Source organism: Lichenostomus cassidix, chromosome 1Aa (assembly GCF_008360975.1).
Source record: "Lichenostomus cassidix isolate B80296 chromosome 1Aa, HeHo_3.0, whole genome shotgun sequence".
Classification (NCBI taxonomy): domain Eukaryota; kingdom Metazoa; phylum Chordata; class Aves; order Passeriformes; family Meliphagidae; genus Lichenostomus; species Lichenostomus cassidix.
Window position 1 is genome coordinate 13965705 of NC_139480.1, and position 24595 is coordinate 13990299.

General features: G+C 41.0%; 2 protein-coding genes across 2 annotated transcripts in view; one reads left to right on the forward strand and one right to left on the reverse strand.

Annotated features, from left to right (window-relative positions):
- Positions 1 to 3235: 3235 nt before the first annotated feature.
- DLD (dihydrolipoamide dehydrogenase) lies at positions 3236 to 17750 on the forward strand. The gene is made up of 14 exons (XM_085041056.1): positions 3236 to 3358; positions 4314 to 4389; positions 5091 to 5170; positions 8656 to 8724; positions 10493 to 10562; positions 10938 to 11038; positions 11356 to 11499; positions 11662 to 11763; positions 12908 to 13098; positions 14481 to 14651; positions 15023 to 15212; positions 15584 to 15721; positions 16547 to 16636; positions 16739 to 17750. Exons 1-14 carry the CDS (start codon positions 3320 to 3322, stop codon positions 16802 to 16804), a joined length of 1527 nt encoding a protein of 508 aa, XP_084897182.1. The 5' UTR covers positions 3236 to 3319; the 3' UTR covers positions 16805 to 17750.
- A 4036-nt stretch (positions 17751 to 21786) lies between these two features.
- LAMB1 (laminin subunit beta 1) overlaps positions 21787 to 24595 on the reverse strand; it is a 42299-nt gene continuing 39490 nt past the window's right edge. The window contains exons 31-33 of the mRNA XM_085041069.1: positions 24416 to 24592; positions 22982 to 23141; positions 21787 to 22100 (exon numbers count right to left, since the gene is read on the reverse strand). Of these exons, the coding sequence (XP_084897195.1) occupies positions 21964 to 22100; positions 22982 to 23141; positions 24416 to 24592 (474 nt within the window). The 3' untranslated portion in view covers positions 21787 to 21963. The remainder of the gene's footprint in view (positions 22101 to 22981; positions 23142 to 24415; positions 24593 to 24595) is intronic.

The following is a 24595-nucleotide window of genomic DNA, read 5'->3' on the forward strand; positions in this document are numbered from 1 at the left end:
TCTCTGGTTCTGTCACTGGGCACCACTGAGAAGAGCCCAGTCACCCTCCCTTCAGCTATCTCTGTATATTGATGAGATCCTCCTGAGTGTTCTCTTCTCCAGGCTGAACAGTCCCAGCTCACTCAGCCTTTCCTCACAGGAGAGGTGCTCCGGCCCCTCTGCCATTTCCATGTCTCTTTGCTAGACTATCTCCAGTATGTCTGTGTCTGTCCTGTTCTGGAGAGCCCAAAGATGGACCTAGAACCCCAGTATGTTTCCCCAGTGCTGAGCAGAGGGGAAAGATCACCTCCCCCCTCTTGCTGGAAAGATTCCTTCACGTGCACCTGGAATCCGGGGTGCCTGCTTTGCTGTGAGGGGACATTTCATGAGTACTCATAGATGCAATAAAAGGTGGGAGTGTAAACAGCTACTGCAACCTCAGTGTTCATGGAAGGAGTGCCACAACCAAAGCAAGGTGAGGTAGAGTCATGCCAGGAGCAAGAGAACAAAAAGTACTCAGGTGTCCATGGTTTACAAGTACCACAGTTCTACAGGCAATCTACTCTCTTTATGATCTTTATTACTCAGAGATGTAAAACCTCAAACAAGAATTTTAACAATCTTTAAACTTCAGCAGAGCTCCCAGGAAGGTTCAGAACATTGGTCCCAACCACCATGACCCCAAAGGTCATGGAGTTCAGACTGTTCAAGGCTGTTCAGACGTGACTACCAGGGCTGGGGCGAATGGGATGGAGATGTCTAATCCTGCATTTCCCATGTGCCCCTTTACCTTCCCACTGTCCCCATCCACTGAGACACACTTTGATGCTTCCTGCATTCCCCAGGCCCCCTACACCCTCTTGCAACTCCTGGGTGCTGAAGCAATCACCACACAAGCTCCCTTCCCTTCGATGGCCACAGTAACCATCATTCAGAGCCTCCAGTCATTTCCTGTTGCAGGACATGGTCTTGTTCATTGCTTGCAATAACAACCTGTTAATGGCATTCAGATTTGTGTCTGAGAAACCTGTAATTTCCCTAGAATTATTCACGTGCTGCCAGTGCAGAGCAGAGAGCTCCGGTACCCCAATGTGCACCAAGGCTGGGAGGCCATGGAGAATTAAAACATGTTTTAGTACTTCCAGTTAGCTACAGCTGGAGCAGTTTAGGGCTTTATTCTCTTTGGTTGCCTCATTAATGAGGACGGGAGGAAATGATGGGGACATGATACTATTCCTGCAAGCATCAGGGACTCTAGGATGCTTTTTCATTAGAATCACAGAATATTCTGAGTTGGAAAGGATCCACAAGGATCATCAAGTCCAACTCTTAAGTGAATGGCCCACATGGGGATCAAACCCACAACCCTGGCATTATTGGCACCATGCTCTAACCAAAAGGGGTTTAATTGTCAACATACTGGGCACATGCAGTCTCCAGCGTCGCTGAAGGGTCGATGAGAGAAATCCTTACGCAGAAAGGCAGAAGAAGAATTCTGCCCTCTGAAATAGGGCCTTTCCTTTTTCCCTGGCTGTGTGGGAAATAGCAGAACGCTGCCCCCTGATGGAAATACTGACATATGCAAGAAATTAGAAAGTACATCTAGAAAACTTGAGAACTCTTTTTCACAGACAATATTTTCAATTTCAGGGAAGGTGGGCAATCAATAGTATGATCTATGTTGCATATTAATTACCTAAAGCCACATTTAGGTGCTATAGCATAAATTGAACAGAATATTGTGTATATTCTAAATTAGGTAGAATTCATTATAGAAGGAAAATGGTCTTGGCCCATTGCTGTTCTCCCATAGGCAATGAAGAATTTAAGTTTTAAAATAGTGATGTGCTGAAGTGCAAATAACAGAGGATTGTAGAGCATGCAATTTATTATTTTAGAATAAAGTCTACTTTCTAGAAGAAAATACAAGTTCTAGAAAAATATAAACAGCATTAAATTAAACTATGTTAATTATAAAAATGTCTCAATTATTTTCTTGATTAAATAAATAGGGAACAATTATTCCAAGACACTTGAAAGTCTTTCCAAAATTAAATATTTTCAATTTTATATTTTTGAATATTTTGAAAATTTAATTTATGTACATTTCACTGCCACAGAATCACAGAGTTGGTAAGATTGGAAGGGATCACAGTGGATCACCTGGTCCAACCTCCCTGCAGTTTTGAGTCAGCAGTGCCCTGGCAGCCAGGAGGGCCAGCTGTGTCCTGGGGTGCATTGAGCACAGCATCTCCAGCTGGGCAAGGGAGAGGATTGTCCTGCTCTGCTCTACACCTTCAGTCCTGGGAGCAATTTTGGGCATCACAATATAAAAAAGACATTAAGCTGTTAGAGAGCATCCAAGGAGGGCAACAAACATGGTGAAGTTCAGAAGGGGAAGCCATATGAGGAGCAACTGAGGTCACTTGGTTTGTTCAGCCTGGAGAAGACTGAAGGGAGACCTTATGTTGGTCTTCAACATTCTCACAAAGGGAAGTAGAGGGGCAGGTACCAATCTCTTCATTCTCGTGACCAGCAAGAAGACTCGAGGAAAAATCATGAAGCTGAGTCAGGGGAGCTTTAGGCTGGATATCAGGGAAATGTTCTTCACCCAGAGGGTGGCTGGGAAGTGGTCACACCTGAAGTGGAAGCCTGACAGAGTTCAAGAAGTGTTTGGACAATGCTGTCAAGCAGATGCTGTGACTCTTGGGGTGTCCTGTGCAGGGTCAGGACTTGGATCCTGATTGATCCCTTCAAACAGCATACTCTGTGACTCTCTGATTCTATGAATATCTCAAAGACCAGTGCCAAGAGGATGTGCCAGACTCTTTTCAATGGTGTCCAGCGTCAGGATGTGGAGCAATGGTCATAAACTGAAACACAAGAAGTTCCACCTCAATATGAGGAACTTCTTTGCGCTGAGGGTGGCAGAGCACTGAACAGCTGCCCAGCGCGGTCGCCGAGTCTCGCTCTCTGGAGACATTCCAAACCCGCCTGGATTCGCTCCGGCGTCACCTGCTCCAGGTGACCCTGCCCAGGCTGGGATCATCCCCAGAGCTCCCTGCCGGCCCTGAGGCCCCTGTGCCCGCCCTGCCCAGCCTGGGATCATCCCCAGAGCTCCCTGCCGGCCCTGTGCCCGCCCTGCCCAGCCTGGGATCATCCCCAGAGCTCCCTGCCGGCCCTGTGCCCGCCCTGCCCAGCCTGGGATCATCCCCAGAGCTCCCTGCCGGCCCTGAGGCCCCAGTGCCAGCCCCGCCCCGCGCCGCTCTCCCCGCCCGGCACTGCGCCTGCGCGCGTCCGCGGAGTCCTTGAGCGGCCGGGGCGCGGCGGCACCGCGGACATGCAGCGCTGGGGCCGTGTCTCCTGCGCGCTCGCTCGGGTACGGCACCGGCAGGGCGGCGAGGCGAGGGGAAGGGAGGGGACAAGCCACGGGAGCCGCGCCGGGTAGCTTGGGCCTGGGCTTTCCTCAGCCCGCTCACCCCGCCGGGGGCGTGCATGAGGGCGGGCGGGGCCGGAGCGGCGCCTTGAGGCGGGCGCGGGCCTTGGCTGCGCTCCCCTCCCTGCCCCGCTGTCCCCTTCCCTCACCGCTCGGCCGGGCGGAGGGGACGCGGCCGCCGCGGGCGGCCCTCAAGGTCCGTGAGCAGCAGGGACCGGCCTCCCCGCTGCCGTGTCAGTTGTCGGTGCAGGTCCCCCGGTGCCCCGGCCCGCAGGAGGCCGCGGCCGTGGTGGCTGCGAAAAGCGCCGCTGTCAGTGGGGCCGGCCGCGGCTTTCGGGCTGCGGTACCGGGCACTTCGCAAATGCTTCCAGGGACATCTTCTACTCCAGTTACAGGGTGATCGGCCCTCGATGTGCTTGTAGCAGCTGTTCTGTGCTGTCCTATTACCTTTTCGTAAAGGTTAAAAAGCCTTGCCCCCCCCGCACCTCCTGTGAGATACAGCTGCCTGTTTATAGGAGGTGGCTGAAGGGCATGGTTACAGAATAATACTCTATTTATTAAACTCCGGTGGATATCTAATTTATGTAATTATGTGGTTTGAGAGCCCCATATGAAGGGTTGAAAGTTTTGTAGTTAGAGGCAGCCTGAGGTGAAGCTGACCTGAGAGCAGGTGTGATGACAGACTGCGGTGACATAGCAGTCCATGGCAGAGCAAGTTCTGCCTCTTGTTCCAGACAGTGCCCAGTGTGTCTGCTTCAGTCATGCTGTTCCTGTTTTGGTTAACTGGTGACAGTAACTGTGTGTTCATCCGTGTGTGGCTGAATACTTATTTTCCCTCAAGGACAGACATAAACTTTTAAAACTAAGGGGTTCTTTTCATTTTTTTTTAACTTTCTAGAGAAGCCATTTTGATCGGATTCATCATGGTCTTCAGGGAGTTTGTGCAGTGCCACAAAGGTCCTATGCTGACCAAGGTAATTAATTGTGAAAAATCTTCTTTGGACAAAAAAATCCAAGCAGCCCAAACCCCCACAAAAAAACAAAGCAATATTTCAAACTTAGAAATCAAGTCTTCCAGGTGATATCCATGTCAAGGTGGAGATTTAGATGAAGAATCATGGTTTAGTTGCATTATTTGATTTCAAGTGAAAACGGTGAATAAAAGTTGAACTCTACCATAACTGTTCTTATGTTAATTAGTATGCTAAAGGCGATTGTGGTTACAAGATACCTTGGTACAAAGTTCATAGCTTCCACTGCTTTATAATCGATAGAGGTTGCATAGATACCTATTGCAGCCACGTTTTCTCCTTTATAAATTATTGTTTTTGTGGTATTCAGTAAACATTTATCTTTTGTGCTAAACATCAGTAGAAGATATGTTGGAAAAAATGTTACAATAAACTATCAAGACATCTTGGGTTAAGTTCTTACAGGCTTTAGAGCAAGAAGGATGAGGAATTCAGTGTTTTCATGTAATTTTCCTTGTGAAATTTAAGACTGGTTATTTTTCTAGTGGCATGAATATCTCTACACAATCTTTCCCTGTGTTCAGAAAGTTACTTACCAGATATGAGGTGTAACTTCCTTATCTAAACCTATTTCATTAACTTGCATAATTCTTAATATGCAGTTATTTTGCTGAAAAAAATAACTCTAATGTTCTCTGTTTCAGTTGATGCTGATGTCACAGTTATCGGCTCTGGGCCTGGAGGGTATGTTGCTGCTATCAAAGCAGCTCAGCTTGGATTTAAGGTGAGGCCTTACTCAGATAGGAGAATAGGTGAACTTGAAGGGTGTCTGTGTGATACGGTAATTCTTCTGTCACGTCTTGGGCCACCAGATGCTGTTGACATCTTTGGTTAATCTTTCCTTACCTTGCTTACTCAGATTTTGCAGAATTTGAAATAGAGATGTGACTGTATTACTCTCTATAGCTCTGCTACTGACAGAGCTGCTCAGGACAGCTTGCTTTTGGTTGGAACTGATAATTGAGGTGGGTTTATACTCTTGTGAAAGAGAAGGTAGGAAAACAGTGCTAGGAAGGAATTTTTCTCTCAACAAAGGGAAAGATAAAGAGACAATCACTGACAAAAAGGCCATTGGAAAAGAAGAACAGACTGAGGGAACTCAGAAGGGGAAAAAGCCACATTCATCTGATACACTTTTTATGTTCATCTCCGTTGTTCTGCCTTTTGTCTTTGAATGCCTTTTGGAAGAGGCAGTTTGTGTCTGATGTGTACTAGTGGTGTGTCATTTCATTAAGTATTGTGGGAATTGTATGTGTCTAATATATTTCAGATATTTTTAAATTTATAAAAATACAGAACGTAATTTCAGTAGTGTATTTTTTTTGCCCTCACTCCTTAATGTGAGACCAACTGACTATCTTGGCACTGCATTATTATTTTCTTAATTATCTGGAACTCAAGAGAAGGCGGTGCTAGCAGTCTTGAGTATGTTTCTGCTGTTAGATATGTCACAATGTTTCTGAATTATGAAAAATAGACTTCATGACCAAAATGAGTTGGTTTTACCACCTGGTAAGGGCAAGAACTCCTATTGATGAGTTCCAGTGAGTGACTGGAATAGGGACCCACACAGCATGTAGTCTTCATCTTCCAGTATTTTCAGAACTTGGCTGTTCTGAGCCACCTGATACATCATAGAATCACAGAATAGTTTGGGTTGGAAGGGGCATTAAAGATTGTCTTGTTCCAGCTCCCCTGTCATGGGCAGGGACACCTTCACTAGACCACATTACTCAAAGACCCAACCAAATCCAGCCCAGCCTTGAACACTTCAGGGATGTGGCACCCATGGCTTCTCTGGGCAGCCTGTTCAGTGTCTCACCACCCTCACAGTAAAAAATTCCTTCCTAAGGAGCTGATCTAAATCTACTGTTCTTCAACTTAAGGTCATTTCTATCACTAAATGTCTTTGTAAAAAGTCCCTCTCCACCCTTCTTGCAAGCCCCCCTTAGGTACTGGAAGGCTGCTGTAAGGTCTCCCCAGAGTCTTTGCTAGGCTGAACAACCCCAAGTCTCAGCCTGTCTTCATAAGAGAGGTGCTCCAGCCCTGTGACAACTTGGTGGCCTCTTCTGTACTTGCTCCAGCAGGTCCACATCTGTATTGTGTTGGAGGCCCCAGAGCTGGATGCAGTACTCCATTGGGGTCTCATAAGAGCAGAGTAGAGGGAGCGAATCACCTCCCTCAGTGTCTTTGATGTTGACTGTGTTTGGAGAAGGAATTTTGACCAGATGGCCTCCAGAGGAGGTCCCTTCAAACTGAATTTGTAATTCTGAGTTTTGTCCCTCACTGGTCAGTACTCCCACAACTGGGTGCCACTGACATCTTTTTGGGTACCTTTTAGCCTTCTGATGTGTAACTGTACCAAACCAAAAATGTTTGAGATTGCATTAAGTTGTATGTCTGCCTGTGACCGAGTGCAAATAATTGAGTAGTCTTTACACATCTTTGTGAATTATTATTTTTGTCATAATAAATACTGCTGCTTCTAGATGTATGTTGTTACTGAGCTAATAGTACTGGAGAAAAAAGGGTGCTCAGTTCTACAAGTTTTAATTAATATTGTGGCCTTCTGCCATGTAAGTTCATGTTTGATTATTCTAGAGCTATTTTTGTGGCTGGCTGTTTATCAGCTTTTCTTGGAACAATGCTGTCCTTTAGTCTTCCATATCTGTAATTAACAGTAGGATACCATACACAAGGGGGTTAAAAAGTGCCCTGAATTCTGTTTTTCATGGTAGCAAAAAATACTTCCATTACTCTGTTTCAGAGCTAGTCATAGAGGGGAAAATTCTTGGACATAATTGTGTATGTCACCAGTAGTATTGAATGAGCATGTAGAATGTTTTTAGTGTCTTGGAGGAATGTAAGGAGATGTCTTTAGCAGACTGGCAAAAAGATAGAGTGTATAGTTATATCATCCATATAAAAACCTGATTGTGCTCTACTGAAGTACTTAACTTTCAATTTTAGTGCTGTTTCTGCTAGCACAAGCATTGAGTCTCTGTATCACCACCAAAGCATTCCATGTTATTACCACCAGTATTCTCTGCATATTGACTTTCCAAAAGCTTTGCTTGGCCTTGTCAGTGAAGTTGATGTAAAGTGGATGAGGTAGAATGTCCTTTTTGGGTACAGGTAGGAGCAGTCTGGTGCTGTTTGACCCATGGCGCAGCTTTTAAAGCCCTCATGTTGTGTTTAATGTATTCATGTGCTTAAAGCAAGAGGAAGGGGAGGTAGGGGATGAGTATGTCTCAAAATGTTCCTGTGATTTGATTTGGTGAATTCTGCTTTTCATGTTACCATCATCCCTACCTTAGCACAAAAGCAGCAATTTAACGAAATTGTGAAAGACCTTCACCTGGGTAGTTGCCTCTCAGCAGACTGGAGCTCTTAAGAGTGTCGATTATTAATAATTATTTTGAATATATGTGCACCTTCCAAAGAGGGAGATGCCAATTCCTTTGTTTCTATAAAAACAGTATATGATGCTCTCTCTCTGAGTGATCAGTTTTTGTATGAAATTTTGGCAGTTGGTTTTGTCCTTTACACACCTTGATGTTGTCAGTTTAGTGAGAAGGAGATGAAATGTGTTCCATCCCTGTTGGTATTGACCTTATTTTTGTTTGATTGTGGTTTACTTGATTTTTGTTTTTTCTTTCTTTATAGGTGTTGGCACAACTTTATAGCGGTGGGAGAAAATGTTGTTTGTGGCTTGGGGGTTGTATTCTGTTTTCTTTAACGAAAAGATTATTTCATGGGATCTTCTATGCCAGTTCACTTATCTGTTGTTTTCTTGTTTTATGAATCTTCACATGACTTACATTTTTTGATTCTTGCAGATTTTTTGTGTAGTTGTTAGGGGAACGTCCTTCACTGAACTGACTGTTGCATTTATTATTGACTTTGTAGGTTTTTGTAGTAGGACAGCACTTAAACTTGTATATAAGTATGAAAGGTGCAGTGGAAAATATGTGTGTCTTTTGGTATTTTGTTGCAAAGAGCTATTTTGTGAGTTTTAAGTTGGGGAAAAAATAAGGGAAGGGAAATATGAGCTGCAAATCTGGGGGTGAAATTAATGACACACTTGTAGAGGTAGAATGACTAGACAACTGTCTTTGTCATCAGTTCTAAATTGTGAGATAGCCTATAAGGAAATGGTGGCATAATATTGCAAAAAAATTATTTTTTTCCTCTGTTCTTTTTCCTCAGACTGTCTGTGTAGAAAAAAATGCAACATTAGGGGGAACCTGCTTGAATGTTGGATGTATTCCATCCAAGGTAAGTGTATGTAGTTTGTCATAACTTCATTAAAAACAGTTGACATGATGTACTTCACTTGGAAGGAGATTAGGAAGGAGTTTCTCAAGATGAATGTACAAAATGGCCTGGAGGGTGAGGCTGGTGGTGCAGGTGTGGAGAGAAGGGGTGAGTCCAACATATGTGCTCTGAAAGAAAGGAGAAGCAAGAAGAAATTGATAAGAACCTGATATTTGACATTGTGAATCTAGTTTTAAGTAATTTCAGACCTAGGCTTTTGTAAGGACAGTGCTGTTGCTGGGCAATCTGCCTCAATAGCACCCAGCAGGTGGAGGAGGACACTGTCAATGCCAGGTTTGTAGTGGCTGTAGTAACAGACAGAATATTCCTAACAAGATCCCTCCTGTGTTGCTGTTTCTAATCCTTTTGCTCAAGAGGTTCCATTAGCAGGGGAAGAGAAAATACAGTATAAATGCTAAGATTTTTTTTTTTAAGTTTTTATATTAATTTTTCTAAACACTTTAATAATAATTTAAATTAAGTTCAGAGTATTGTAATATAATGAAGCACCACTCAAAAATGTTAATCCATGCAATGTTACCTTGAAAGTTTGAAACTCTGCTAGTGTCCATATAACTAACTTCTTAAGTGCCTTTTTATTTTTTTATCCTTTAAAGTTCTTATGAAAATACTGCTGAACCCGTGGTTAAACTTGAATGCTATCTAGAATTTGTTTGAATGGCAGTAACCTTTTAAAGTGGATGATGTAGGCTGTGTACACCAAGGCAATAATAAATGATTCAAATACTCTTTTCCAGAAAACCGCCCAGAATAATACAATGGAAATGGATTTTTTTTTCCCTTTCTAGTTGCTGAAATCTTAAATAGTGGCTGTGTCCTTTAAGTCAGGTGGATATTGTAGATAGGGTTTGTGATAGTTATGTGAAGAGAAGAAATTGATTTTAAAGACAGTTGATAGGACTTAATTATAAAAATGGATCTATCTTACTTTGATAGTATTAGTTTTATTCAAGCATATGTAGATAAGACAAGTATTTCAAAATGTCCTTTGAATCTTTTACTGTGCCTGCTTTAGATTTAAGTCAGTGCAAACTCACACTGTTGTCCTTGCAAAGATACTGATAATTCCATATTTGGGATGACTATAACAAAAGAATCAAATTTCTTAGTAAGATCCTGCCTTAACCACATCCTAATCAAAATACAATTACCAAGGTTCTGAATTTCAAGCTACTAATTTATAGCCATCCTTATAAAAACTATTCAGATTTTATCTATGAATTTGGAAGATCCATGTACCTGAGCTAGCTCCAATCCATCCAGCTCCAACTCAATTAGCTGTGCAGTTGTAGTAACTTCGGTACAACAACTGAAAATTTAACTCACACATGTCTACAGGCTAGAATCTTTTTGGCAGTCAGTCAGAATCATATTTCTTTTCCTTTGCATAGTCTGTTCCTTTTCTTTTTTTCTTTTTCAAATTCCAATGGAATAATTATCAATTTCTGTGGTGAAATGAGTAAAAAGCTTAGGTATGGATTTAACAGTTTTCTATTTCAATGTTAAGTACGTAACTTAAGTGAATGTTTCAGTAAGAGCTATTGTGTACAATTTCTGTGTTTGAAATACACCTTTTTAAATACATGTATTTCAAGCTTTTTCTTAAAAGTGAGAACATTTTGCAAATAATACATTTTGTTTCCTTATAATAAATAAGTCATTCCTGTGAATGTATGTCCAAATTCACATTTTTCTGTGTCTGTTTTAGGCCTTGCTGAACAACTCACATCTGTATCACTTGGCCCATGGAAAAGATTTCGCTAATAGAGGAATTGAAAGTGAGTGAAGAACAACTCACTACCTGTTAACATAAGTGGCTTCCACCAAGAAGTAAATTTAATCTTTCAAATCTGACTAGTATGGTTTTCTGGTCAGAAAATTTTTAGATTTATAAATAATATCCATTATCTGTCACTTGGAGGCTTAGGGATGTGTCTGCTCTTTGAACTCTGAATAATGGATAGATAAGTTATATTTAAAAAATGTAATACTGATTTTTTTTCAACATAGCAGTTGTTGAATGTAACCTTTAGCATTTAGTAGGGCCATTCAATACGTATTTCTGTGTCAGAGCTGTTAATTGTGTTGAGGTTAGCTCTTTTAACATTAACACATTGCAATGCGTAATGTAAGTTGTTTTGTTTTAACCTCAGTTACAGGAATCCGTTTGAATCTAGAGAAGATGATGGAACAGAAGAGTAGTGCAGTGAAAGCCTTAACGGGTGGAATTGCTCATTTATTTAAGCAAAACAAGGTTAGTTTGGATTATATGCATTTTTCTGATCTGAATTTCTTGCTTTTTACATTTTCATATTGCCACATAAATTAAGCTGAGTGACTGATTTGACAAGGGCAGAATTTGATTGTTTCTCTTCCAGAAAACTTTTAAATGCCCAGTGCTTTCATTCTTAATCTTCTTAAAAGAATAGTATGCAGTTACTTTGTGATTTGTACCAGATAGTGACGCAGAGATATGTTTTAGCAGTATCTCTAAGCATTAGTGAGATTCAGGTGAAATGTAGCCTAATTTACATATTTGAATCTGACTTCAGTGTGTTCTGATTACTAAAGGTTTTACATGTACCTGGGTTTGGAAAGATAACTGGCAAAAACCAAGTCACTGCAACTAAGGAAGATGGCAGCACACAAGTTATCAATACAAAGAACATACTCATAGCCACAGGCTCAGAAGTTGCTCCCTTCCCTGGAATTACTGTATGTATTTGAACCTAATTGCACTTCCTTTTCAGTGTCTCATAGCCACACAATTTAATGTGTAATAATGTTTTGCATCTCATTGCATTTCACCTTCTGTGTGTTTTATTTATAATATGTAAAAGATTGTAAACCTCCCTTTGTGCATTTCTTTGTCATTAGATTGATGAAGATAACATTGTGTCATCCACTGGTGCACTGTCACTGAAAAAGGTTCCTGAAAAGATGGTTGTCATTGGTGCAGGAGTCATTGGTGTGGAACTGGTGAGAGGATATTTAAACCACTTGGCCTTTAATTTGTATAGGAACAATGTGTTATTTTTTGTTGTATTTGATGGTGTTGCTGTGATTTAACATTGCAGTGAGTTGTAATGAATCTGTTCAGAATTCATAGCCTGCTAGCTCCCTTTTTTTATCAGCAAAGCTGGGATAAGTGTTCATGGGATCAGTACTTCTGCAGCTATTTAGACAAGCAGACAAATGAGAGAGGAACATACAGGGCCTTGCAGATTTGTTTTTCTTTTTTTGAGGATTAGGGAATTGGGGGGATAGTACACTGAAGTTTGTAGCTGGCCTATGTATAGATGAGAGAACTTCCTATTATAAGGGAGGCTTAAGTGAAGTTTAAGTCAGGATAAATTCTTGTGTTTAGCAGTTAATCTGAAGAGATGTTTAATGTGATCCGATTGTGTACATATTCTATCAAGCAAAGGAGTGGAGACTTTGTAGTTCATCTTGGTCCGAGTTCTTTTGCCTCACATCTACATGTTTAAAAAAAAATTATATTTGCTGGTCTTGCAACTGCTTGAAACTGTGCACCTCTGCCTAGTGGTTGCTTTGCCTGCTGATGATTAAGCAGGAAAAGAGTAAGCAAAGTGAAATTCTGTATTGGGTGAATATGGGTAACTGCAGGTAAATAGGGTGTACGTAGGGTTTGTTGGTGATGCTGATGATTGTGGTTAAGGTTATAAATACAGACAGAAGCAGCAATGGTTCCATTTGTTGCATAAAATTTCCTTAATGTGGTATTGTTTTGGTTAATTGGTAGTGGTATTAGAACAACACAAGCAATTCCCTTTGGGTTTTTGTTTCAAATTCTTTGATTCTGAATTTCTTCTACACCCATAACATAAAACACACATGAGGTATATTTAGTTATTTTGTTAGATGTTTCTTTAAAAGCCTAATTCCAGAAATTTGGTCATGGAAGGTTTTTCTTTTTGTGGAAAAGCTGGGGAAAGTTGAACTTGTTCTATTTTATGCTGTCATGTTTGTAGAAACTGCTCAGTTTGCTGTTACATGTTATCCTGCTTTGGAAGAGTTTACAGTGTGTTGTAAATATTAGAGCAAAAGTATCTGAAGTCTCCTTTTCAAAAACTCTTTTTTACCTGTCCTGTTATGACTGCAGGGTTCAGTTTGGCAGCGCCTTGGTGCAGATGTGACAGCTGTTGAGTTCATGGGCCATGTTGGAGGAATGGGAATTGACATGGAGATCTCTAAAAACTTCCAACGTATTCTTCAGAAGCAGGGATTCAAGTTTAAACTGAACACCAAAGTTACTGGTGCTACCAAGAGACCGGATGGAAAAATAGATGTAGCGTAAGTGTTCAAAGTAAAACTAAGGGAATGCCAAATGTATTCTTCCACTCAGTCCATCAAACCTATTTAAAAATACAGTCTGATATTTTTAAAACAGGAAAAAAGGGATTTAGAATGAAAATTAATTTTTTTGTGAAGTTAAATATTTATCCTCCATTGTGACTTAGAGAGCTCATAATTTTGGGTTTATTGAGTCCTAGGTTGCTTATACAGGAGAGGTTCTGTTGACTTGAGTTGAGGGCATGGTGGTATAAAACCACTGTTATAATGAGATCAGTAATAAAAACAGAACTCTAAATCATTTTTTTTCATGGAAGATTTTTGCTTCTGGTATAATTAGCATAAATATAATTGTTCATACCATAGCCATTTTCAAGCCATTAATTGGCTACTTACTGGAAGGTCCTCTTGTCTTAGAATAAGCATGGCAGTGATATTATTGTTGTTGAACAGAAATAAATGGAACTACCTTAAGAGTGTATTTGAATGATCACACTCAAGACCTTTGAAGTTTTATAGATGAACAGTTAATACAGAAACAGATAAAGCAAATTTACTTTGTAAAAGTCCATAAGTATGCACTACTGTTTGTGTTAACAGATTCTCTATGCAGAAACTGTAGTTAAAGAAAATGCTTGGTGTTACTTCACAAGAATAAGCTTAAATGTTTTTTCACTGGAATCTCAATATGATGACTGGTGCTTGCTGTATCATTGTAGCTTGGGATAGTATATCCTCTATCACTGTAAAGGTCCAGGATTTGGTCTTCTTTACATGCCATGCTGATGCTGGTTGGATCTCTATGTAGTCTGTTTCTACATTTAGAGCTTCATTTTGGTTCAGGAGTATGCTTTTGAAACACACTTCCAGTTATCCCCACTTCCCATACTTTGGTTCTTGTGCTCTCAGAGCATGTGAACTGAACCTGTTCTGGTGCTGTTAAACACAAGATGCACTTGAGGGATGCATGGGATGCAAGGCAGCTGCCAACAGGTGGTTGGTTCTTGGGCCAGAAGAAGGCTTCCTCAGAATACATGGCCCTAGCCCACCTCAAAGTGTGTACATTTTGCGTGGCAAATACTCAGCACCCATTACTTTACTGTACAGGTTTGATCCTATCAAGTCACGGTAACTTGCTATTGAAAATACACCTTGAATTTCTCTCCAGCAGTTGTTAAGAAATATAATAAGAGGTGGTGTCTCTTCCTCTCTCTTCTACTCCTGAACTCTTGTGAGGAGGAAGCATGGGGCAGGCTGAATGAAGTGCTTTGGGTACAAGACCCAGCCAGTAGGTCACCATCTGCGTCATATTATTTACTAGTCAGAGAGAGATAAGGCTGCAAGTTTACAGCTTAGCATTTTTGCTTATTATTTTCTTATAGTGTTGAAGCTGCTGCTGGTGGCAAAGCAGAAGTAATAACTTGTGATGTGCTCCTAGTTTGCATCGGTAGGCGTCCTTTTACAAAAAATCTAGGTCTTGAGGAAATTGGAATTGAACTTGATAAGAGGGGGAGAATTCCAGTCAACAACAGATTCCAAACCAAGATTCCAAAGTAAGTAAGACTAATTTTTTTTTACTTTTTTTTTTCAATGCAGAACATAAGTTTAACCTACTAAAGCACTTCTGTTTTTTTAATTGCAGAACATGTTTTTCTTTTCTGAAAAGAAAACTCAAAATATCAGTATTTCATGAACTAAAAATTTTTAATCAGCCTTTGAAGTTTTGTAATTTAAAAGTTACTGTCTGTTTCATGTCACTGAGTACCTCCTGAAGTGTGGTCATTCTGTGGAAACTGCTAAAGTGTAGTATTTTACCCTGTTTTGATTAGAGTTTTCAGTAACATGTTTCAGACTTATGTAAGGTAGCCCAGGTGTGCTAGGACGTTTTTCAACAGTGTCTTATTCTGTTTCATTGGTCTGATAGCATCTATGCTATTGGTGATGTAGTTGCTGGACCTATGCTGGCCCACAAAGCTGAGGATGAAGGCATTCTTTGTGTAGAAGGCATGGCTGGGGGAGCAGTTCACATTGACTATAACTGCGTTCCCTCTGTGATCTACACTCACCCTGAAGTGGCCTGGGTTGGCAAGTCAGAAGAACAGCTGAAAGAAGAGGTACCATTTGTTTTCTTTTCAGACAAAATCACTTTTTTTCACCTTGGGCCTGGTTTCCTGTGTAGTAGTTTATCTAGCTACTTTATCCAAATTTCTGCATTTGAGTTATTGCTTAGGGCATGTCATTGAATGATTACCTTGTGCATGTCACTCTCTGAAGAACCACAGTTCTCTTTAGATTTACATTCTGTGATGTTAATATTGTTCGCTTGCAAATTAATCTTTAATACACTCTTATATTACCAACTTTTGGTGGTTGTTCATTTACATTTCTTTGTGTCTTGTGTGTTTTAGTTCTGTTGTGCTTCTCCTCATGTACTCAGCAGTTGGTTATGTTGTTCTTGTTGGTTATTAACTCCTTTGTTTTGTAGGGTGTAGAATACAAAGTAGGGAAATTTCCATTTGCTGCAAACAGTAGAGCAAAGACAAATGCTGACACAGATGGCATGGTGAAAATACTTAGTCAAAAGTCAACAGACAGGATGTTGGGTGCTCACATTTTAGGCTCAGTAAGTATTGTGAATTGTGCTGTCTTGGCCTTGTAATGCTCTTTTTATTTAGTGTTGCATAGTTGTTAAGTTAGAAGTGGTATTGGTAAATGGGAAGGTTTGAGTCCGCCATTATTATTTTTACGTACAGTTCTGTTCTGCAGCCCTGGCCTCCTTCCTACTTTTTAGTTACTTTGGTGTTAAACGCAGCTTTTTTTTTTTCTCTTGAATTGCTATGGTTATTTGGTTTCTTTGACCAGTTTTGTGTGTTGAGTTTTTTAGGTGGGCCTTTTGATGGTGATGTTTTTGGGGGGGTTTGTTTTGTTTTTATGAATACTGCCAAATACTTGTGAGAATGGCAGAAACTGTTGATGCAAGTTTTGGAAGTTGCAGATCTGAGTGCTAAAAATGTAAGAGGAGATTTAACTATTTTTGACTCCTCGAAGATATATTCTCTTAGCAAATATGCATAAATACAGCAGATAAAAATGAGGGTCTAGGTGTAGTAACATGCTTTTGTTTATCTAGTTATCTGTTTAACTTTCCAGGGTTCATTGACGGTTTGGGTGGGTTTCTTTTCATGGAAAAACACCCAGCTTTTGCACAACTCTCAGCAATGAGAGAACAAACACTCTTATTCAGAATTATGTTTAGATTTATGCTAGGTTTGAGCACAGTCAACAAATAGATTAAGTACTTCTGACTTATATTTGAACACAGGTGAAGTACTAGTTAAAACATAACTTTTTTAGGAAAAAGTGCTTTTTTGTAAGGTATTACTGATTCAGGAGAACCTGGACAACTGCATAAGGATTTGTGCTAATTGCAAGTGCCATTAAATTACAGGGTGCTGGTGAAATGGTGAATGAAGCTGCTCTTGCTATGGAATATGGAGCATCATGTGAAGATGTAGCCAGAGTTTGCCATGCCCATCCAGTAAGTGTTTTCCAAAGGGATTGTTGAACACCATTACAGAGACATGCTGTTATTCCATGTAGCTGTTAATGACTTGAGCCTTTTTGTGCTTGCTCTCTACAGACAGTGTCAGAAGCCTTCAGGGAAGCAAACCTAGCAGCATCCTTTGGCAAAGCTATCAACTTCTGAAATGCAAGAACAGATCTTTGTACATATATAATACATCTCTGAAAATGAACTGTGGGCCCTTATGGAAGGTTGAGTTTTGAGGATTTTAGGACTGACTTAAGTGAATATCTTAATTTTAAACATTGGATATTTAAACAAGTAGAGTTTGGAACAAGTGGAATTATCTGGTCTCTGTAAATTAAATGCTTTAAATTACATGTTTATTTACACAATGAATGTTGCAGTAAAGCAGCCTGACAGAATTCTTTTCTTTTTCAAAACCAAACACTTGCTGCTGCATGGGATTATCAGGTGTGCTGCTAAGAACTCTGGATAACTGTCCAGCATACCTTATGTTTTCTTATTTGAAGTAGTGATACAATAAACCAGTTGAATGCTGGCACTTAAAATGCCACTGGCACTTAAAATGCCACTGTCACTTCCGCACAAAAATGTATTTCTTTCTGAAAGGATAAACTTTAGTATTTAACCTACTTCTTAAGTATGAGTATCAAAACTTGTTTTGACCTAGTAGTGCTGGGATTTTGGGAGAAGAGGGGTTCGTGTAGATCAATTAAAATTATATTGACTTTTTAAAGAGAAAATTACTCTGTGTGTGATTCTCCACGTCATGTTTTCATATTGAAAACTCGTAAGGGGAAAAATCGAGTGCTGATTGAGAAATGAAAGATTGAAGAAAAATTCATTGTATTGCTACATAATCTTTTTTGGTTTTAAATCTTCCATTGTCCAAATCTCTTAAATTTGAAATGCTGAAGCTGGCTAGTGAAGCATCATTTGCTGTTAAGTTCTATGACATGAGGGTTATTCTGCACCTTCCACACATAAGGGCTGCAGTGTCAGCTCTCCACACAATTAAGACATACTTTCTTCTCTTCTGTTTTCTATTTTGTTCTCTCTTTCTGTCTCTTCTGTAGCAAGAGAGCTTAATAAATCTTTGACATGGCTGGAGGGTCTTCTTGAATTTTGTTTGTTGGTTGGATCCTTTTAGTGTCTAGGTTGTTGAATAGATGAGGATACTTACAAGCAAATGGCATCATTGGAAGATCCCTAACATGTATATGGAGCATGCCCAATTCCAGTGGCTCATTTTAACTTTTGTTTTCCAAGCTGCCATTTCTTCTTTTTTTGCCAGTCTCTTCTGCCTTGAAGAAAACCTTAATACCTGCTGGTATTGGTCATGTCCTTTTTCATTATGCCCATGTAATGAGAAGTGCACATTCAGAAAGTGGTGCAACAGTTACTTGGTTTTGTGTATAGACAAGATGGTTGTGTCTTTCTACCTTTCTTTGTAGCTTCTTATTCAAGTACTGATCCATTATCCATAGTGAATGTTGGAGATGTATGCCAGCGTTGTCATACCAGTTAATCAGCAAAACACCAATGATACTCTTCTTCATTGTGGTTTAGTTTCTTAACTCCTACTTTAAATGTAGATGGGGTTAAACCATGACACCTCATTAGGCTTATCACTTTCTGATTCATGGATATGCTGCGTTAATGTGGATCCGTTTCCAGGTGTTAGTAGGAAGCTGCTGAAGTGAAAGCAAAGGTGAGACAACAGGATGGGAAAGCTTGATTCATCCAATAGATCTTGGCATTTCAGAATCACTTGTAACTGCTGCAGGTAAATGTTATGATGTGATTTGCAAGTTCTTCCTAGAAACCTTGCTCTTCCAGAAACAGCTTTGTGTCTATACCCTCCACCTCCAGAACACTTGTGGCAATTCTTACTGCATTTCATTCTTGTGATTAATCAGTTACAAATTCTTATATCTTATTTTATGTTAAATGAAGTTTGACAAGCCAGGGAAACTTACAAACAATAATACTACTAAAGCTGTACTGGAGGCCATAGCTTTCCAAACACTTAAATCAAGGCCTTAAAATTGTTGTTACTTTTCTCACATTCCCATTCCAGTTAAATGTACAAAAGAATGTAAAAGCAAGATGAGCTGTTGAGCCACCTGTCAATGGTCTGATGGCAGTTAGGCCCAAATGCTGTCAAACTGGCACACTTTTTAACAGCTGCTGAGTGTACTGGCAGTGAATGGTGCATGATGGTGCTGTGATGACCAATTCCTTCAATCGATTTTTTTGTTGTGGTGTTTGTAACCTTTGCAACTTAGGGGTAATTATTTATTTAACCATAATGCCCTTCAGTTTGCTTAGGTGGCTCTGTATCCTGCCATAGTTGTCCTGATTCTGACGAGGTTAGTCAAGGTTAGATAAGGTGTCAGTCAAAGTACATACACAGATAGAATCCTGGGGTCAGAGTTAGCAGTCAGGATGTGCAAACACATGTTGGAGTTTTGGCTGCTGACTTGTGTAGCTGATGAATGTTGTAAATCAGTTTGTGCCATACTGTACAGCTCTCTGAAGGTGCACTGTAATACAGATAATGCAGATGTCATTGTGGGAGTCAACTATCAACTTCCCAAGCCAGGATGATGATGTGGACAAATTATTCCCTTAGTGGAACTAAGGGATGCTTCATAGTCAACTGCCCTTGATCTTACAGGGAACTTCAGCTTGCCAGAAACTTACTGGGAGCATTACACCTGGGCCAGAAGATTCCTTAAAGACCTGTATGACAACTTTGTGGAATAGGTTGTAAGGGTGCTGACTTGGAAAAATGCCCTCCTTGATCTACTGCTTGTCAACAGAGAGGATCTTGTAAGTGAAGTTGACAGTGGTGGCCATCTTGGCCACAGCAACCATGAAGTGATCAAGTTTACAATCCCTGGTGACAGGAGGAAAAGTGCCAGCAAAACCTCAGCTCTGGACGTAAGGAGAGCAGACTTCAGGCTCCTCCGGGAACTGGTGATGTCCCCTGGGAATGTGCTTCTGCAGGTGCTGTGGTCTGTCAGCGCTGGTCATCTTTTAAACATCACCTAAGGGCACAGGAACAGGCAATTCCCAAATGTTGGAAGTTAAGCAGGTGAGGCAGAAGGCCAGCTTGGCTGAACAGGAATCTTCTCTTGGAAAGAAGATGAAAAAGGAAGGTGTATGCCCAGTGGAAGCATGGTCAGGTGATGGGAGGAATACAGAGATGCTGCTGGCCACTGGAGGGAGAAAATTCATGTGGCCAAAGCTCAGCTGGAGTTGAAGTTGCCAGAGCTGTGGGGGACAATAAAAAGAGTTTTTTCAAATATATTAATGGCAATAGGCAGTGTAAAAATAACATTGTCCCATTACAGGATGAGGATGGTCACCCCACAGGGACAGGGACAAGGCAAAGGTGTTGAACACAATCTTTGCCTCTGTCTTCCACACAGATGATGGACCAAGGGGGTCTCAGTGCTCTGAGCTTGAGCATCATGAATTGTGCAGAATCTGCTGCTCCAGTGCTCCAGCTAGATCCCTACAACATTTATGGGGCCCGATGGGATTCATCCACAAATCCTCAATGAGCTGCTGATGTCATCACAATGTTCTTTTGTTTGTTTTCTGCTGTTGTTGGGTTTTTTTTTTTTGAGCAGTCTTGGGAATCCGGAGAGGTCCCAGCTGACTGAAGGTGGTAATTATCCCTGATTTTCAACAAGGGCAAGGAGGATCCTGGAAACTGCAGGCATGTCAGTCTCACTTCAGTGCCTGGTAGAGTTACGGAGAAGATTATTCTGGGAGGTATCAAAAAACAGATGAAAGACAATGCAGTCATTGGTCACAGCCAGCATGGCTTCATGAGAGGAAGGTCCTGCTTCTCAAACCTGATTTCCTTTTATGACAAGGAAATCTTGTGCCCTTCAGCATCTTTAAATAAATTACTTGGACACAGAACTGGAAGGCATAATGAGCAAGTTCAGAGAAGATACAAAACTGAGAAAAGCTGTCAACTCCCTCAAAGGCAGAGAGGCCCTGCAGAGACCTTGACAAATTACAGAACTGGGCAATCACCAACCAGATGAAGTCCAGATTCTACATCTGCATCTCTGGACAGACTGGGTAATGAGAGGCTGGAAAGTAGCATTGTGGAAAGGAACCTTGGGGTCCTGGATGATGGAAAGTTGAACATGAGTCAGCAGTGTCCTGGCAGCCAGGAAGGCCAAGTGTCCTGGTGTCCATCAGCCACAGGCAGGAGAGCTCTGCACTGGAGTGGCCTCACCTCGAGTTGTGGGGCTAATTTTGGGCACCTTAGTATAAAAAAGACATTAAACTGTCAGAGAGTGTCCAAGGGAGGACAACAAAGATGGTAAATTGCCTTGAGGAGGGGCTGAGGGCACCTGGTCTGTTCAGCCTGGAGGAGACTGAGGGGAGACCTCACTGCAGTTACAGCTTCCTGGTGAGGGGAAGAGGAGGGGCAGACACTGATCTCTGTGGTGACCAGGGACAGGACCTGAGGGAATGACCTGAAGTTGTGTCAGGGTAGGCTTAGGTTGGATATTATAGAAAGGTTCTTCCCCCAGAGGTTGGGTGGGCACTGGAATGTGCTCCCTAGGGACATAACCACAGCACCAGCCTGACAGAGTTCAAGAAGTGTTTGGACAACATTCTCAGGCACATGGTGTGATTGTTGGGGGTCCTGTGCAGGGCCAGGAATTGGACTCAGTGACTCTTGTGGGTCCCTTCCGACTCTGCTTATTTTGTGATTCCAAGCTGTGTTTATCATAAAAATTTGCTGCATCCACACTTTCAGTGCTAACCTCTGTTTTCACTTTACATATCAAGTGTTTCATAATCAGTGACATGAAAGTAGTCTTAAGCCTAAACAGGTATCATGCAGGGAGTAAACAATCCTTTTTGAGTACTGTGGCATAACTAGCTAACCACACATGGATATTTCTTCATTCACTGGTAATTTGGTCTGAGTCACCATACTATATTTCATAGTAATAGGAGCCCTTCTTTAGAATGACATAGTTCAAGCCAAGATTTTATTAGATCTCTAACCAGTTTGAGAACAAGACTTGCTAAAGGATTAATTGATGTGCTATTAGAGCTACTGCAAACAGGAAAGAACTTATTGAGTCATACTAGGTACATAAAGTGATACAAAAGTACTGTTTATTTTCAACATCAAAAAGTTACTTGTCTTTGGTTCTGTGACTTTAAAGTCAATATAAAACCTGTTCACCTGATCAGGTCTTAGTGTAATGGCAAAAAAAACTAGTATAATACTTGTAAAACCCATCCTAAACACAAACACTTTCTGCTCCTGTTTATAAGCAAGTGCTATAAACAGCAACCTTCTGGCTGATTGTCTGTAAGAGGGAGCGAACTGTCTCTTCCAGCTCCACCAACTGCTTGGCTTTGTCTTCCAGAACTTTTTGATTGTTTTCATATGTATTTTCCAAATCTGTAAGCAAAGGAAGGGGAAAACCAGCTTAATTAATGGTGTTTTAATGCAGCGAAATGTAAATCATAGTCATGGATAAACTACTATTCAATTTTTTTTTTTTTTGTGGAAAATCTGACTGGGGCCAAAAAAAAAAAAAAAAGCAAAGAAAAGACCAAAGGGCAAAGGCTAGAACGGCACCGTTTTGTTTCCTTAACATAGGGATGTAAAGGAATAAGGAAGTTTTTTTCCAAAGGTGAAAATCCAAAAGTATATTTTGAGGATTAAAACAATTACCATTCTTTACTCTGGTGGCTTTTACAGAACAGTGAAATGTTTTGGCTTGTGATGACTAAGACTATTCAACAAGTCACTGTAACTGTGCAGGAGTAGCTAAGAGGGGAAGAATGAGTTCCTGGCCTGGCAAAACCAGAAGGAAAATTTAGTTCCATCCCTGGTAGCAAGGGGCAGATTGCCTTCTCCTGGTTCAAACTTTGTCAACAGTGAATGTTAAATTAATCTGTAAACTGCAACTCCTGGGTCCTGATTAGGTTTTAACAGCTTTCCAGTGTGGGGTGAGTACTGTTTGAAGATGGGGGTCTTGCTGGAACAGATAAGTCCTCACCCTAAGCAGAGTAGTTTTGTTCCCTCCCTGTGGTGGTCCTGGGAGCAGTGATAGGTGCCATACTAGAAGTTTGTGTCTCACCTCTAAGTTTCATCTTATTTTATAGAAATTTTTGAGTCAAAAGACTGTATTGTGTCTGTAAGAATAAGGAAAGCAGATCAAGCCTCAGTAAGAAATAAGAACCTTTTCTTCTCCCCTTCTGCTGAATAGCTAGTTTAACAGCATGAAATTGCTTCATATTCTAAGGTGCCAACTTACCTCCTCAGAACAGCCTTACCTTTGAGCAGCTGGAGTTTGCTGTTTGCTTGAGCCAGCAAGGCTTTAGCTTCATCTTGCAACACGCCTGCTTTCCTCCTGGCCTCGGCCGACTCCTCTGTCTTCTTGGCAATGAGCTCTTCCACGGTTCTGTACTTGCCGCTCAGCTCGTTGTTGAGCACCTGTTCCAAATTCAAGCACAAGATGGAGCTCATGCACAGCCAATACATCGGAATTTCCTCCCTCTGTCCTTTATTAATCTGGGTGTGAGGACAGACTACACTGAGAGCTTAGTTAACAAAAGTACAAACAGTGTCAGGGTGTTTCCTACTTCCTATCCAAGACTAAGAGCTGGGGTGAAGACTCATCAGTTGCTCTTTTGCAGATCTGTGGCTGTTCTACAGCTTCAGTACTGCCACACGGCAGAGATTCAGGGGATTCAGTTACAGGGTTGTGTAACTAATGGAAGCCATGGCCCCTAGGACAGCTAGAAAGCTACAGCTGACACTGCTCCTGGTTGAGTGGTTGCATCTGGGGAGGAATACCCTTGTTACCCTTTCAGTAACAAGAACTGAACTAGCTGCCCAGTTAGTGTTGCTGAAGGTGCTAGATAAGCCGTGAGGTTCGTTTCTCAGCTGTGCTTTTTGTTGCAGGGTTAAGATTAAGAGGTCCTATGGCCCAACTAAATTTAACCACTGAGCAAGATAACAAACCATAGCAGCACTGGAATTCTCTTGTGTTTACTTGACAGCACCTGAAATACTACTTAGTGTTTGGATATTGTTGAATAGATGGATAATGCAGCTGTTCTGTCAGAAAATGGCTCTCTGGAGATTGGTGGGCTACCTACAGACAAGAGATGGGAGCAGTGAAACTTCCTTTGACAGCTTGGTCGATTGTTTCATTAATGAGGATTCTTTTGCTATCACAAAAGCATGTAGCAGACATTGGGAGCAATGCCATATATTCACAGAGAGAATTTTGCATCTCTGATATTTAGCAATAACTTCAGTTTTATGTTAAGATAATTACTTTTCCTGTTGCTTGATTCTGTATATGCCAAATTCTGAGTTGTTTGTCCTGAACCTACCTATCATTGGTATAGAACCATAAATACCCCATACAAGGAAAAAAAAAAAAAAAAGAAAAAAATTACCAGTTCTCCTGTGAAGACAGTAAAGCTGAGGGACAGAAACCTATCTACGAAAGGCTGACTGTGACAGGTTTCCTGCAGCTATTTCAGAACCTGAAAACTTCCCAACACATCTCTTTCCCAGCATCTGATACCAAAGTAAAAAGTAGCTATCTTTGGTAAGAGCATAAATGTTGGAGTATTTTTTATCCCCAGAATATGAACAATAAATATGATGGATCACATGTATTCACTGATGTTGCTTTAGCCAAACCTGGGGGAGTTTTGCTGGCTTTTCCTTAGGATTGTTCCTGAGCTTCTCACCTTTTTAACATCTTCAGCATTTTGTTTTGCACTAGTTATTTTGTCTTCTATATTTCCCACATTCTCTGAATTTGTAGCAGCCTTTTGCCTAAGGTCTTCAACACTCCTCTCTAGCTCAAACAGACGTAAGGTAGCATTGTTCAATGTTTCTGCAGATGCTGCATTTTCAGATTCAATCTA

Coding starts and splice junctions, on each gene's coding strand:
- DLD (XM_085041056.1), top strand. CDS start 3,320: ATGCAGCGCTGGGGCCGTGTCTCCTGCGCGCTCGCTCGG. Junction 4,390..5,090: donor AAGGTCCTATGCTGACCAAG/GTAATTAATTGT, acceptor TCTCTGTTTCAG/TTGATGCTGATGTCACAGTT. Junction 13,099..14,480: donor GATGGAAAAATAGATGTAGC/GTAAGTGTTCAA, acceptor ATTTTCTTATAG/TGTTGAAGCTGCTGCTGGTG.